Consider the following 17,198-nt stretch of genomic DNA (forward strand, 5'->3'; position numbering starts at 1 on the left):
TTATGAATGTCAAATAAGAGGGGATGAAAAGTAACTTACTCGCTTTTTTACAATGAACAACAGTTCCAATGAAGCCACATTGTACATCAGATTTGCAAAATTTTTTATTCAAAAAATATGAACATCAGTAAGATGAAATTGGGAGTATTTCCGTGTAATTTACATTTATTGAATTTTTAATACGTACGTAACTGTTTATCTGATGAGCAGAAATCATTTTTTCCATAGTTTCTTTCTTTTTTCTTTTCTGTTTTTTATTTATAAATATTATTCACTGTTCGAAGGCAACAATTGAACTATGAAAGCAGAAATGATTGGTGCACTCAATTGCATACGGTATCGATTTAACAAACCGTGCTCTGTCAAACCCCAGACTCTCCCGACCCCTGCCTAAAGAGATGAATGATGAAAAACATAAGAAGTAAACAAGAATGACACACTCATAATCTGTAGTTGCAGTATTAAAAATCAAAATTGCCAATGCTTTTCCCACTGGATGTGAACACGTTCAGTCGTAAATTATAAAACAAAAGAAACAGAAACTTATACTCGTTATACATATTAAGTTTCTAAATCGACAATGATACGTTCATCTTTTAAAAATTTGAAATAAATTACCCTAGGAAAAGTGAAATGTCGTTAGCGTAAAATGGAATATACTCATTTACTTGTGTATATATGGTGTAGTTGGATTTTTTTGCACAAATTGCTCTTTAAAATAATAAATGATATTATCTTTTTGAAATGCATTAAAATAAATTTTCTGACAAGCAGAAGTTTGACATTGATTATCAATTACAATAGCTCAGATAAGTTTCATTCAAAATGATTAATAATCTTTGCACTATTGTTGAAGAGGGCATGATTTCATTGCAACAAGGATATCATCATCATCATCATCATGTATTGAATTTAATCTAACACTTACGGTTGTTTTATTTTAATTTCCATTATTTTAATCATTTAATTTAATAAATTATAGCAGTATTTTTTAATGCAACGCAAAGGCGCATTCAGCAAATCCAAAGTATCATCAATCAAACAAAAGCACAACTTTAAATTAATAACCTCATCCGACCTGCATTTTATTGGATTGATTTGGCATGCTCATGATTTTCATTTAACAGAAGAAATGAAGTATTTTTCAGTGACTCAATTACATTCATACATATATATATATATATATGTATATACATTATTATACAGCTATGTTTGCCTTTAAGCATTTCTATATTCAAAGTTTAGAAAATGAAGTAATTATAAAAGCTATCATTATTATCATTATATTGAATGGGACGCTGAATGCTGTTCCCGAAATTGCTGAAAGCTTTAGATGCCCGATTTAATTACATTTTCTGTTCCAAATAAACATCCTGCGCAAAGAAATATATATGCAATAAAATAATGCTAATGTTTATAAAAACTGTCACATTTTTTCAGAAATTCAATGCTTTAATGAAATGGAAAATCAATGAAAGCTTATTTTCAAGTTTAACATGCAACAAGCAAAATGTGAATCAAATTTAGATTAAATTCTTTTGCTTAATAATGAAATACACTTTCGACACTGATATGTAATAAAAGTATATTACGTGTGTCAAAAATTGTTTTGCAACATTCAATAGCAGAGATTCACATAAGCCGGCTATGTAATTTTCAAAAAAAGAATGTGATTTTAAAAAATCTTTTTTGTTTCTTAAAATATTTTACCTGCATTAACATAGATAATTTAAATAGCATTTTAAAGTTAGAAGCTTTTTCCGTTTCAAGGAAAGCTGATTTATATATTTTCAAAAACCTTTTCCCATGTTGATTTATTTTCTTCCATAAAAAATGTGCTTTAATCAATAACAAATTTTCATAATCACTTTTATAAACTGATTGTCACAAAGATCATTATAAAAAAATTTACAGAAGAATAAATGCATTGTTTAGTAATAATTTTAATTTAAGTTGCTCTCAATTTTTATATATCACTTAATCAATGGATTGAAAATTAATAAATAAAATTTTGAAAAATTAAAATAACTTCAAAAGTATTTTATTTTTGAATGTTGTCATTCCATTTCTTTATATTAAAATGGAATATGAAAAATAAAGCAAAATATCTACATCCAGAATTCATAACATTGAAAATGAATCTAAAGTTTGGTTTCGATGTTGAATTAAAAGTTCAAATTTAAAAATTTCCTCCTTTTCTATTTGATAATTATCAGGAAATTTTTTTTGTTTATTTTTAATATTTGGCCTTATCTGGTATAAATAATTACTCCATGTTTCATATTCCAAATTCAAAATTTGAATATATACAATATACATAAATTTTTTTTAATTACTACATTTCACGGAAAAAATATTCGATCTGTCGGCTGGGAATTCAATGAAATTTGTTCTTTCAACATTTTATTTTGCTTTGTTTAAACTTTTCATTGGCATTTTCGCTCGCTAATGGTGCACTGTCATCTACAGTTACAAAAAAAATAAATAATTGCAAAGTTCCAATATTGGTTTGGTTCCAAAATTATTGAATGAAAAAAATAAAATGCCCAACAATCATATTGCACCGGTGGAATCTACATCCTGTGGTATGTAAAATAGAGGAGCCGGCTGTCTGATGGAAGTCATCAACCTTCTCTTCAAGCCAGGCACAATCACCAGCGTGTCATTAGTTGAACTGTAAGGTAGAAGGAATATTTTCAACTCTGCCAAAATGCTGATTTGCAACAGCACAAAGCAGGTGGCAATGAGAAAAAAAGAAATTCCTACAAAAATCATTTTCTCGGTTGTAAATTTTAATCCAAAAAATTACATTCAATTACCGTAATAAGATTTATATTTGGAAGGTTCTCCTTCGGCAGTTGGTTTCACCCGAGCGCTCATTTCGTCTTCGACAACGCAAACAAATTGCATTATGCACACGGAAATGCAAATTCCTGAATTAAAGATGCGTTGAAATGAATTTGAAATTTACAAGATCATCTTGCGTGAAATTGAAATTTTTACAAAATATCCGCTTCACTTGACAACTAAATGAACAACATTTTAAACATTACCGGCAGCAATGTGAATTACGGCTGCGAAAATGGACTGTTTGTTCGATTTCAAATATCCGTTGATTGTGAAACCGAATCCAACAAAAGTGAGAAGCAAGGCAATAAAATGCAATGCTAACATCAGCAGCATACGGTCTAAAAAACTGTTTTGAAGTGGGAAAATGGAAAAGTTGAAAAGCTTCATCTCCAGTTACTCGCTATTGCCCCGCTGGTGACGCCGAAACTGATCAATACGTCCGCATTGGCCACGCCCATTACAAATAGGCAAGAATATTTCGAAGACGTGTCATCTGTTTAAATAATAAATATATTACAAAAAGGTGAGAAAATTTAAAATTTCAAAACTGCTCGAAGTTCATTGAATCAATTTACGCGACAAATATTCAAGCTGCACTTTTGTCATGTTCTCGTCGGCGTCCATGAAACTTTCACGGCAAATTCTCCAATAGCCGAGGTGGTAAATTTGCAAAAATTCCTGAAAAAATTTTCCATTTTTCGTCACTTTTCACATTTTACACTTGTCTGCATTGTCAATTATTGACTCTTTTCCGTTCATTAATAAGCATTCAATTTCATTTTTATAATCAACTTTAATAAAATCAGTGCTTTCAATTTTCCACATCCATTCGTATTTGAATACTTTTGAGAAAAAAACAATAAATTGTGCACAATATTAAAACATGACAGATTAAAACAATTTGAAATTCTCTTCAATAGAAGCAGGAAATTCAGATTTTCATTTTATCTCATATCAATCAATCTGTTCAGCAAAACATGTAAAATTAAATAAATACTCGACTGAGTAGATTATTCAAAAATCATCTATCATCACCAATTGATTTGAATTGAAAATTTTTAGTAAAATAATAACAAAATTTTAATAATAATTTAATGTTTTCATAAAACAATTTTTACCAGGAAACAAAATGAAAAATTCTCATTCTTGTAGTATTTATTATTATATGAGAATGGAAACATATTCAAAGTTCAAAACTAAGATAGACGTATTAAAAATTTATCATCATTGGTGCAAATTGAATTATATTACACAGTTGTTTTAATATATTTTACAAAAAAAATGTTTCAAAATTATTTTACCATGTAATCACCAAAATCGTCGGTAATATTAACCGTACGTGGCTCTATAGTGTAGACCCAGTAATCAAGCCCCAAGGAAAGTATTAGAAACGTGACGATGACAGTGAGTAAAGAAAAATTGAAAGCAGCTATAGCTTGTTTTGTGCATTTCATGTGCACCAGAGTGTCGACAATACTGCTGTTGCTTTGAGTTCTTGCGATCAGCGATTTTTCCCATCTCTTGGCATTCAAATCACGCAATCCCATGGCGTCCTCCTACACACTACTGGAAAGGCACTCGAAAAGGGGAAAAGGTGTAAAAATGTGCTGATGTTGAAATTTTGAAAATTGTCCAAAATTTCCACGCCACACCCCGTCAAACGTTTGCCATTAATGATTCTTATTCTTGTCCGGCTGGCGGGTATGGCAAAACTACTCATTCAACAATGAAATCCACATCACAATTTGGCTTCTTTCTCTTGTTGACGATCGATTATATTCGGCTTCAAAGCTGAGCAGCAACCGTTTCGTCAAAATCATCCATCCATTCACTCACTGGTTTCTGCTTGCCATCAACGTTGGCCAAATTGATGCATACCACGACCACTTTTCCAATTTTCTTCTCCCATTCATATTGACTGAAATGCAATTCCTCGGCCTGGCCTGCACATCAGAACATTACATTACTCAGCCCATCTTGCTGCTCCTGCATCCATGCATGCAAGAAACTAATTTCAACAAACAACAGAACAACAATTCAACTCAACTCATCTAAGCTTATTTATTTATTTATTTTTACTACTTTCTCAAAATTGCCACATAATATCTGAACAGAAAAAAATTCGATTTACCCTGTTCACTGGTTGCTTTTTTCACCCAATTCATCAAATGCTACTGGTGAAAAGCTTTCCAACGCTGTGAGCAAACTGATTCGATTTTTCTGACAAGCACTCAACACAACATTGCCACTTTGACAAATCTCATTCAAACGAAATTGTTTACAGCATCACAGTTTCCATGTAAAAGCAAAACCACCTCACAACAGCTTTAAAAATTTTCAAAACATGAAGCTTCAACACAAATAAAAATCAATAATTTTACTGATACTTTTCAAAATAATATACCATCAAAAAATTATTTAACAATAGCAAATTTAAATCTTTTTAAAATACTCCTTGCATTAAATACAGCACAATAATCAAGTCATGCTAGCAAAATGCGACTAACGAAATTCATACACTGATGTCGTCAATTCTGGAACGTATTTCAAATTCAACGATTGAAACCTGAAAATTAAATGCCGTGTTTGGACTAAAATTGAGCAAAAAAATATTGAATTGCACAAAATTTATACCATTCTGAATTTTTATGGTAATAATAGCCTTCTATCACACCGTTCAACAAATTCAATGCAATGTAATAGAATCCCGCAAACGACGCACCATGGATATCACGAACCTGATAATCGGGTATCAAAAATTGTTCCTTCCATCTCATAAAAACATGATCTGCAATTCAAAATCATTTAAAATTCAATTACACAAAACATAATTAATTAATTAATTAAATTCAAAAAATAAATAATTTCAAATTAATAAAATTATTCTTTTTAACTTACAGCTAATAATTCTTTTAATGCCAAATACAGTAAGAAACTCATAACTACAACTTCAATTTAATAATCATAAGAATGCTAAGAGCAACAGCTTACTGTCTTGCTTCAAAGCTAAGCAGTCGAAATTGTCTGAATTGAACATTTTCTTGTACTTGTTAAATGCAAAAAACTTTGACTGAAAAACAAAATCGATGTATTGAAGAAAAAAAAACTACTTGCGTGATCTAAACGAACCCAATGTTTGCGATCTATTTCTTCGTCTGCATCCCATTTGCGCGTAAGAAATGGATGTTTTTCGCCAATAATTTCGCCATGAAAAAATGTTGTCAAATGAGGATAATCGTCAGTTAAACCTTTAATCATAAGATAACCGCACAAATACTCTTCTTCCAGATTGCAATGCTGCAAGTGATAGCAAAAAATTATTAAAATACAAACACATAGACCAATTTGTAACCTGTATTATCACTTCCACGTCGTACGAGTTTCCTTTGCTTTTCTGGCAGCCATTAAAACGACTTCCGTTGTACAGAAAATTTCGGCTAATCCCATCAGACACTTTCGATACCGGCAACGGAAGAGCATCCGCTTTATCAGGTTCAGGAGGTAGTTCGCTTAAAATTCAATGCAATAGTTAATATATTATACGTTCCAAAACCACAAAAAAATCAAACAACTCTAGTGATAATATGCTTTGCATTTGTGCTAATCAAAACTTCCAGTCCAGACTCTATCTCGAAACAGAATAACGCCACTCTAAAATGTTCATTGTGATGAATGTCTGTTCAATTCTTAAGGCTATTTGTTTTTAATATAATATAATATAAAAGTAATGAAAAAATGTTCAATTTATGATACGATAAAAACTAGTTTACTCTTTGAAAATGCGAAAGAAATTTACTATATGAATTGATAATGCAAATTCAGTTCGCAAAATTTTATAATTGAAAACTATTATTTAGCTTATAACATCAATTACTCATTGCTTTCAAGAAGGGCAAATTCACTTCAAACAAGCAATCAATACAGTAATTATAAAGACCTCAAGGTACAATTTGAGTCCAGCTATTAAACAATTATAAAAAGAAAGTACAAGATTATTTTAAATTCATTATTAAGTTTAAAAAAAATTTATCATTTACATAATGGTTTTTATGTTTCAAACAAACTGTATCAAGAAGATAACGATGTTCAAGTTTGGTGGATGTTGCAATTATTTTGCAGCAACTCAAAATCTATTTAACTAGAGTTTATTCAACAATTCTATTAGATTTTGATAGTGTTATTCAGCTTCTGTTATTGAAAAGTTAACTGTTCTATGATTTTTACAATGCGTGACATGTCTTAAGCAGACCGCAAATTTTTCAATTTCTTTTTGGCAGCAGGATATATCCATAAGAAATGCTTTAGAAAATTATTTTTTATAAAATTCATGTTTGCTTTCAATTGAATATATTTCTGCTGTAATCATCAATTTATTCATTTTGTTCTCTAACGCTATCTGAGCATTTAGTTCTGAGGCATCAGATCACGCGCATTAGACCGTATCTGTACCAATAGTTAGTGTAATTTGAAAATACATAAGTAAAAAAATGTATCTGAGATGATATCTGAGAAAAAAAATATAAAAGCAATCCGTTAGCTGTGCAGCTTGATGGATTTCTTGCATGGTACGCATTGGTACTGCACTTAATTCAGTTTTTAATTTACTCTTTTTCTTGTGAACTTCAAAATTATTTTTTGGTCAAATTATGAAAGCGCCAAATTATAAATAGACAACACATTGCCGGATATCTGAAAGGTGGACCATGCCTTCCTTGCAAGGCTTTGAAATTCATCTCCCGCACTAATCCATTGCATCCACACCCCGTGGATATGTTGCAGGATAAAAATTTTGTTTCAGCTGCTTTGCTTTCTGTGCTTTGGTATGTGATTTATTCTAAATGGCAGATGTTACTAGATTTTCCAAAAAAGAATATTGTTGAGATGCTGCGTCACCTATTTATGAAGGCAACGCATACAAATTGAAATGCGCACCAGTTGAATAAAAAGAACAAATCATATTCATTATGGTACAATAAAATACATCTCAATAAAAATGATTATTTTAAAAAAATAGAAATTAACAATAAATTATTTACAATAAACAGTATATAAGTAAAATTTTATTTGAAAGGCAAAATTATAAATCGAAGTTGACATCTATCAAAGTTGGGCACTTCCAGGTTGACTTCTATTCCAACAACAGATTTACGTAAGCAAGATGCATAGCAGAACCGTACGAGGCAATCAAGTTTCGAATAATGACAACAGAATGTATAAGTTCCCATCGTTCAATGTAAAGAAATAAAATTTAATTTGATTGAAGTACCTCCAGCTGTAGTTTACGCATGATATTTATTTGCTGTCTGATTTGGTGTTAAAATATGATAAATAACATGTTGTCTCTTTATCCATGTTGCGGGAAAAGCCTGCACATGTACTGTGTGCGCACAGACTGACTAAACAGGCGCCACTGTGCCCACAGATACATTGGTTTTGGTTTCACCGACACACATTAAGCAGTACGACAACAAGTCGAACACTGCTTGTCGATGCTCATATTACTAGTTCAGCCGGTATCAGATCACGCGCATTATGCCGTACCTGTACCATCAGGTTATGCATTTATAGAAATATATAATGGTTCTATTCAAACGTTAACAAGTTACAAATTACTTTCAGTGGTGCCTTTAGCACCTAACAACTTACTAAGAACATTCAGAAATTACAGTATACTCGCAGTTTTACCTTGGATGTTGAAACGCAAAAATCATGCCTACAACATGAAACTACGTTTCCCTTTAGTTTTCTAGCATGAGTAAAAATGCGTAATTTCATGTATTTACATAGATGATCTCCATTTGATGAAATTAATTAACATTATGCATTAAAACAAGGCAAAAGCGATCATATGGGAGCGCAGCTTTTGAATTTCTGGCATGGTAAGTGTGTTTAGACAACTGTGTGCTAGTAAGCTGTGTCATAAATGTAATTCTGCTGCCTATTACAAATGATCAAATAAGTTGGGACTGGGTTCAGTTGCTGTTAGAGAATATTTATAATTTTTCAGAATTATCAATGTATAACTGCCTGACCTACGTGACTTGCAGTTTCGACAATGGTTTTCCAATGAGGAATATCTTTTCTTTTGATTTTCTTATTATACAAAATAATGTTCTCATTTGTTTGGTGATTGATGGTCAGCTAATCATTTGTAATGTTGAAGTTTTTTGTAAATATTTAATTGCAGTTTAAATTCATTTTCTCAAAACTGATTCGAACCAGTTAATTAGAATAATTTTATTACTTTATCCGATTCTTAGATCACAATAAGAATATGCTGAAACAGCCGTTACATCTTGTCATATGCTTGCCATTAAGAACAGCTGTTTCTCACGTTAATCTCTGCTCACTTTGTTCAAATTTATGTTCTGAATGTTCTCATATTTTGTATCCTGCTTTCCATTTCTTCCTCAATAGTAATATTTAATAATTGGATTGAATTTGCTGTTTTTGACCTTTACGTCGTGTTTGTTGATGTCAGACAACAGAAATTATAGGATTCTTTGATCAGATTTTTGTTTATTGCAGATCCGTCTGTTCAAAAAATTCAGAAATTTGTTTTGTCACATGCTATAACAGTTAAAAGTTAAAACATAGCAATTATTTTTAAAATAGCCATTTTCTTTTGAAATTGTCACAACGCACTCCATTTATTAGTCTTATATTGATTTACTCTTGATAACTCACGATTATTTACTTCTGATGACTTTTGATGAGTCACTGTTTATGGCTGCTAATATTTCTTTTGTAATGTTCACATTCACTTTACTATAAAATAATTTGCAGTAAAAAGTTTTCTAGTGAAATTTTCAATTTTTAATTTCATGTTATGCTTATTCCAAACTAAAAAAAGCCTTTTAATTTTCTGAATATTAAATTTCAATTCTTTTTTTTTTGCATTTTTAAGTCATTATTGGTATGTTATAAAGGTTTAACTTTCATTTATAAAAATTAAAGTTATTTCATTACTGTTTTTCACATTTGTATATCTAACATAGCAATTTTTATTGGGTGTTATTTAACCCATATTTATATTATTGAAGGATTTGTATAGTTTTTAAGAAGTGGAAAATTTTGTTGTAATGTATATTTCTTTTACTTACAATAACAACATTCGCTTTCAAAGTATAGTTTTTATTGTATGTTCAGAATGTGAAATTTGTGACGTTATTATTTATGACATACATAATAATTTCCCACTGATTAATATTTGCCATGCATTGCAGAGAAGCTTATAAGTAATGGCTTTGTTTTGATGCTGATCGCATGTGGTGTTATTAATTGTGATGTATTACACGTTTTCTTCTTCATACCGAAAGTACACATTCGACTGCTGTTTATCTCATTCAGCTGGACAATTATTAAATTGTTTGTTGAATAATTTGTGAATTTCTTAATGTTAAGAAAATTATATTGAAGAACAACAAATCAATGAATGCAAAAGAAGCAAATTTTGCAACTGCATGCAAATTTTTCAATAAAACTTATTTGACAAACCCACTTTTATTACTTTTTAATGAATTTGAATGAATCAATTTATTTCACTTCTGCTGTTTTTCATTGTGAGTAATTTCACTGAAGAACAAAAAGAAAAGTCATGTAAGTTCAATTTTTTGTTTACCTGAAACAATTTCAGTTCATAAATTTGGATAGTTTCCTTTGTTTATAGATTAATTTTTATTCGAATTTTGAGTATAACGATGTTAGGAGTTTTATTAACATGTGAAGTGCTATATTTATATTCTTTTTTCAATGTTTAATTTCAAATTTCTCTAGTAAACTAAACAACAGCTTGAATTTTAATTATAATACTTATTTGAAATTACTATTGAATATATTAAAATAATTTATTAAAAAGGAATTTTATTGAGGAGTCAATGTTTTCAAAGATTATATAATGCTTTTATGTACAAATGCAAACTGTTTCAATAATGTATAATGCATAAAATATATTTTCAATTAAGTTGTTCATTTATTATGTAATACACTGAAGTTCTGTTTAAAATATTCAAACTATTCAATATATTAAATTAAATTTGTTTCTTTAAGTATTTTGAATACAAGAAGTAATGATTTTTAAATATTTTAATATTTAGAAGAGTTTCATTATAAATAATTTATTTCAACAGAATTTAAGGAAGCTTTGCTTCTAATTCAAGCTTCTTTTGCCGTTTGCATTTCGAAATATAAGTTCAATGAATAATTCAAAATTTAACAGTTGAGCTGCATTATGATTATATACTTCAAAGTGAGCACTTCATTGACATTTTTATTATTAAAGCACCTTAAGTATTCTGGGTGGCTTTAGTTCAATACATTTGTAATAAAATCAAAATATTACATGCTTGTGAAAAACTGCATCAAATGAATATAAAATAGACATAAATTAATATAGCAAATTGGTCATGCTTGTTCATAATTATAAATATTTTATTGCAACACGCAAAAACGCAGCAAAATATATATATATTTAGGAGTGAATCGCAAATCGCAAGTCAATACAATAAATGGAATTGCGATTTATTAACGTATGTTGTCTGCCATTGAATTTTCAACAGTTCTTTTTGTAAATTCTTGCTGTAAATGCGACTTTTAAATGTGGATGACAAATTGAGATATATTTGCAAAGTTTTACAAAGTTTTGCTTGTTAATCACATTTACAAGTAACACTTTTATTTGCTTTAAATGCTTTATATCTATTTTAAAATTGATTTATTGCAGTTTTATAATGTTGGTTATAATTTTTGCATGCTAAAAAGCATATTTAAATTGCATAATAAAAAATGGTAAGAACTTAATACAAATAATAATAGTAAATACTAAAATAAATTATATTAAAGTTGCACAAAAATGAAATAGAGCTCTTTATGAAATTTTGAATTTGTAATAAGTAAAAGTTGTAAATTCTTAAATTCCAATTTGCATAGAAACTACGTTCATCTCATTGAAATTATTATTCATAAATATGCCAATCTCTATTTCTTTATTTGCATCAAGTGATTTTGTAAGGTAAAATTTTTAATATATAAAATAATCTGTTAAAATGTTATGCTAGTAAATATACCGTTACTACAACAAATTATATTGCTTTCTTGGTAGTTGATATTTCCTGCTTTCGAAATAATTGTTTTCATTCAAATGCATATATAACTTAGAACTTCACAATAAAAAGATTTAAATTATAAATTTCATGTATGTCTTCTTAAATGCATTTTATTATTACATATATTAATTTTACTGTTTATTGTCATGTCACGTTTTCTAAAATTAAACTTAATCAATGCTCTGCGAACAATGATCAGACATGTTTCTTACAAGAGACAAATTAAATATTATTTATTTCAAAGCAATAAAGCAAAAATAAAAGTTTTGTGAAATTTTTCTATTGATGTTTTGAAAAATATATGTGAAGTAAAAGAAAAAAAATGTATTAAGTAATGTTCTTTCAGTAACTTTGCAAATTTTTCAAACGGCATTAAATAAAGTCATCTTATATGCTTTCACAAAAATATAAGTTAAAGTCTTTCCGTTATATTAAACTTTGATTTCTCTTATTTATCATTTTTTCCATTTTAAATATTTATTAGCTGTTTATCAATTTCATCCCCTTATAGATTTTTTGTAATGTGTTTAAAAATTGCAGACATCAGACGTATTATCATATTTTAAAGCTGCTAAAAATTCAAAGTTTGCCCATGAAATTTATGCAATCTATTTTATAACAAACAATTAATGTTGGTGAAAAATTAAACTGGATATTTAATTATTTTCATTGTAACTCATTCCAAAAGGAATGCTAAAATAAATGACACTGTTTCTGTTCTACTCTATGATATAGTAAAATTAAAATGGCCAAACATTTTGTTGCTTATTGAATTAAAATTATTACTTCTATTTTGAAAATCTGATTTGCTTAATTGTATTTATTTTCACATTTTTGGCAGTTTTAAGTAATTTCAAGTGAAATCATAAGTTTTTGAAATTAATTATTTTACAGAGTTATATAGCTTTAACGGTGACTGATATCACTTTGTAAAATTGTCTCATATTCAGATAATTGAATATGATAATTACACAATTTTTATCATAATTGTTTCATTTATTCAACGTTGCACTTTTTGCACTGGAATTCAGTTCAACTGTCTTCTTACAAAATTCTTCATTAAAGCAGTTTAGCTAGTATTATTTCGCGTGCACTCTTACATGCTTTTACAACTTCATTTCTTTGAAATAAAAATTCATATAATAATATGATAGTAATTTATTTACGTTTTCTATAAATTTTTTGTTAGTTTAAACGCTGAAATAGCAAAAAATAGCGGCGCTTCTTCGTGCTTTATCAACTTGAAAGTTTTGTTTAAATTTTTCTTGAATAAAAAACATCTTTTATTTTTCACTACAAATAGTGTTTTTATCATAAATTTGTTTAATTTGTTGTTTGTAATACAAATGAAATATAATTAATATAAGTATTTTACAATGAATCTAAATATTGAACGAGGTAATTTAATCGGTTAATTTAGACTAATATTAGAAGTTCATTAAATTTATTTTATTATTATCATATTTACTTAAATAAACTTACAGTAAATTATAATCATATAAGGGTGCTTTTCATTAGCAAGTCATCACTGATTTCGAAACAAAACATGAAAACACAATAAAATACGTTATAATTCATGGGAATATATGAAAATAGCAGTGCACAATTCTTTGTAATTTAAGTGAAATGTTTATTTTTAGCTTTGTATTGATTGCAGTGAAATGTATTTTCATAAATTATAATAATAAATTACCCATTACATATGTTTTAGTAAATTCTAAATCAACAATTCTTTCCATGATCCACAAAGCAATTTTCTAAGAATAAAACCGCTTTTAGACACAAAAAAAATGTTGTTCGTAAACTAATTAACTTTATTGTTTAGGCTTTCTAATCAAGCTTAAAATTTATAAACATGTTTTGTTGCATAGTAGATTTTGCCATTAATAAAACAGTTTAATTAAAATATACCACATTGAGCACTCTGCTTTATTAATGCAGTACAGCGGCATCGGCAATTTCATGTTCACGGCAGGGATGCCAGTACTATAGGAAACTGTTTCCTCTGTTTTAAATAAATACATATTCTAATTTTGCTTCAGTTTTCTTACATTTTGCACAGTTTGCAATATTGGAAGGCAACTAATCTGTAAAATAAATATTCAGATCGATTGACGTTGCTACTTTTGAAAGAAATGACATGCATTTTCAAACTTTGATCACGTATGGCCGTGCACATCATGCGCTTATCTATTCAAGGAATAACCAAGGTATTATTACACAATCGTAAATTACATTTCATTTGGCAGCAGTATGGATAACAGAACTAATTATAGCCATATTTCAGTGGTCAGTCATTGAGAATAAACAATCGATAATGCTAACCTTTAATAATAATGCCTAGTTACTGAATTAAGTTGTTGTAAAAGCTCGACGGTTTCTACAATTGAATCAATCACACAGTGGTTACATAACTTATAAAAGAATAAGATAAGTTTTGCAAATGCTTGGACAATTATTAATTAGTTCAAGTTTGGATCTACTATTTATGACACTCTTTTTGTGTAAAATTTACAATGGGTAATTGCTTCGCATATATGGCAAGCTTAATTTCAGCCTCTATCAATCAGGCATGTTCGATTTATTCAAGAAGGTAACGTATTTCAAATATAGCTAAAGCTTAATTTTCTTTATGATTTCATTAACTGGAAATTCTAAAAAATTCTAAAACCTTAAAATAATATATTTATCAATTAAAATAATTATGATATACAGTTACTCACAATTATTTAAACATATTTGAATTTAAAATGCTTTATAGCAATATCTGTTTTGAATTATTAAAAATAAGAGAAAATAAACATAAAAGTCATTGTAAACCCGCACTTTTAATTAAAAAAACGGTGTTACTTTAAAATCATTAGTTTTTAACAATGCGGCAATGAAGCAAATTGATAAATAATTTAAAAAATTATCTAGATTTGATGAACTTGAATTAAAATTGTATAAAATGTTAATCATGAGTATGTTAATGCTTCAGTTAACTGTCTTTTAAAAAATTTTTTTCATTTATATGTTAATTTTCAATACAGGAAATGCTTTTATTTCATACAACGAATTGCTAACCTTAATTAAAAATATTAGATAATGACCATATATACAATATAATAAAGTTAAAGTATTTGCAAAGTATTTCTTTATTTATTTAATTTGATAAAAAGCAATTTAATCTATTATACTGGAATACGTGATATAAGCAACTATTTTTGAATGTAATGAATAAAACAACCATTAAATTCATGGATGTTTAAAGAAAATTCTTATTAATTAATAGATATTTTTAAGAAAAGGTTTGCTAAAATTTATATTTCACAATATTTTTACAACGCTCAGCGATTTTTGAAAATTGAAATTACTCAATTCCACTGCATTTATATTAATGTTTTTCTTTATATATCAAAATAAAATTAATTATTCATATTGCAATTCACACATAAGGTGTACGCAAACATTTATCCATCTTGGAAATGATTAGAAACTAATTCTTATAATTTAACTTAAAATTTTCCCGTGCAAGCAAGCTAAGAGGTTTCTTGGTGCATTATTAATTACAGAAAAAAGAATCATTTTTTCAATACAGTTTTTTTTATTAAAGCATAAATTACGGAATAAGGAAATGTTACTATTATGTTGAAATTTCATATTATGACATCATTTATATAAGAAACCAAATTTATTTTGATTAATATATTATAAAGAAAAATCTCACAGAATGAGCGTTAAAATTTTAATGAAGAGTTTTATTTATTTCATATATAAATGCGTGCATATTTTAAATCAGATGCAATTGCAGCTACTCTAATGCAACGTTGTCTACTAATGAAAGGTAGGCTTTTTGATTTTTGGACATTTTGGACTTTATTTCTAACATTACATTGCAATAACTTGCAGTACCAATGGATTGAAGTGTTTAGTAGTATTAAGCCATTTTCCTATTTTCAAGTAAATAATGCTACATTTAAATATTAAATGTGATCTTTTAATTTTTATGTTACAAAAAAAGCAATACATGTAATGATGACTAATAAAAAGTCAAATTTTATTTAAAAATGTAACTTAAAATTCAAAAGTGCATAACGGCCATAGAAAATTGATATGTTACATCGAATGACAATAAAAAATGATTCAAGCAATTTAAAATTTCAAATTAAGCTTAAAATCTAATTTTATAGTGTTTTTCTTATTTTAATTATTTTGAATTTCTTTCTGCAAATGACTGTTTTTGCTAGCAGCGTAATTGTAGTCAGAGATTCATAATGATCTATCTACTCAGCTATTGACAGAGCATTTAAAATTATCTTTGAAGCATGAACAATATCCAATTTTAAGGTTAATTTTAAAATCAAGCATTTTACATGGGTAGTTTTAATTTTCAATTTGTCCGCATAATAAATAATGCATTTTTCATGCATTCAGTGAAAATATTTCATTTTAAAACATTCAATTTCTTATAATTTTTAAAGTAACTTAAATATTAGATGACTTCATTATAATGTGCGGCTTTCGCTTTATTCTTATAAGGCAATATACTTGATTTATGCATTTCAAAATTTGCTTTATGCTTTTTCTTTAGCAATTTATTTCTTCTGTAATTGTTTTACTTCATTAAAATGTTAAATCTTGCTTGTTCATGAAGAATTTTTCATTTAAAATATATTTCAGTAAATACATTATTTAAATGTTTTAAAATATGCGATATTGTTTGATAAAATTTTAAACAGATTCTTATTAATTAACCATCACATTAAGGGAACTTCATTTTATAATAGAATTTTACGCATTGCGTGTTTATTTGAATTATTTTATTTGCTTCTGCAAAAATATCATTTATATCGGTATATAATTGATGCCAAACTGGCAAAAAATTATTACATAAAAATGAAAATTTTTTGAAATGCTAGTTTCCCAAAAAATTGCGATCAGATAAAAAAGTAATTTTTTAATTAAAAAATATATAAGAATGTATTAGAAGCATATTTATTAACTGTATAATTCATTTTAAATTTGCTTTCAAAAGAACTTTTTCATGCTGACATGGTAATGGTAATAAAAACAAATGCGCATGACAAAGCATATAAAAGGCAAACAAATGATGAATAGTGTTGCAAAGTTTAAAAGATGAAAATAAAATAAGCCTTGTTCTTCTGTTAAAATAAATGATAAACGACAAAAAAGCTGAAATTTGTATTCTTTGTTTACTAAACAACTTTTAATAAATTTTTTAATCAATAACAGCCATATTAT

At 27.8% G+C, this 17,198-nt stretch overlaps 2 protein-coding genes across 2 annotated transcripts; one reads left to right on the forward strand and one right to left on the reverse strand.

Annotated features, from left to right (window-relative positions):
* Positions 1-2,553: 2,553 nt before the first annotated feature.
* Tsp_02276 (hypothetical protein) lies at positions 2,554-8,561 on the reverse strand. The gene is made up of 11 exons (XM_003377997.1): positions 8,536-8,561; positions 6,203-6,359; positions 5,980-6,147; positions 5,842-5,920; positions 5,485-5,638; positions 5,358-5,416; positions 4,687-4,793; positions 3,426-3,528; positions 3,054-3,188; positions 2,820-2,933; positions 2,554-2,762 (listed from the first exon to the last, which is right to left on the reverse strand). The coding sequence occupies exons 1-11, from the start codon at positions 8,559-8,561 to the stop codon at positions 2,554-2,556; spliced, it is 1,311 nt and encodes a 436-aa protein (XP_003378045.1).
* Positions 8,562-8,698: 137 nt separating this feature from the next.
* Tsp_02275 (conserved hypothetical protein) lies at positions 8,699-10,966 on the forward strand. Its single transcript, XM_003377998.1, has 6 exons — positions 8,699-8,729; positions 8,858-9,012; positions 9,038-9,071; positions 9,111-9,184; positions 9,758-9,779; positions 10,947-10,966. The coding sequence occupies exons 1-6, from the start codon at positions 8,699-8,701 to the stop codon at positions 10,964-10,966; spliced, it is 336 nt and encodes a 111-aa protein (XP_003378046.1).
* Positions 10,967-17,198: the final 6,232 nt, after the last annotated feature.

The sequence above is a fragment of the Trichinella spiralis genome, assembly GCF_000181795.1.
Source record: "Trichinella spiralis strain ISS 195 chromosome Unknown Scfld4, whole genome shotgun sequence".
Classification (NCBI taxonomy): domain Eukaryota; kingdom Metazoa; phylum Nematoda; class Enoplea; order Trichinellida; family Trichinellidae; genus Trichinella; species Trichinella spiralis.

Coding starts and splice junctions, on each gene's coding strand:
- Tsp_02276 (XM_003377997.1), bottom strand. CDS start 8,561: ATGATTTTTGCGTTTCAACATCCAAG. Junction 4,794..5,357: donor GACATCAGTGTATGAATTTC/GTTAGTCGCATT, acceptor TCTGATGTGCAG/GCCAGGCCGAGGAATTGCAT. Junction 2,934..3,053: donor CGTAATTCACATTGCTGCCG/GTAATGTTTAAA, acceptor TCTTTAATTCAG/GAATTTGCATTTCCGTGTGC.
- Tsp_02275 (XM_003377998.1), top strand. CDS start 8,699: ATGGGAGCGCAGCTTTTGAATTTCTGGCATG. Junction 9,013..9,037: donor TAATCATTTGTAATGTTGAA/GTTTTTTGTAAA, acceptor ATTTAATTGCAG/TTTAAATTCATTTTCTCAAA. Junction 9,780..10,946: donor ATTATTGGTATGTTATAAAG/GTTTAACTTTCA, acceptor TTTAATATTTAG/AAGAGTTTCATTATAAATAA.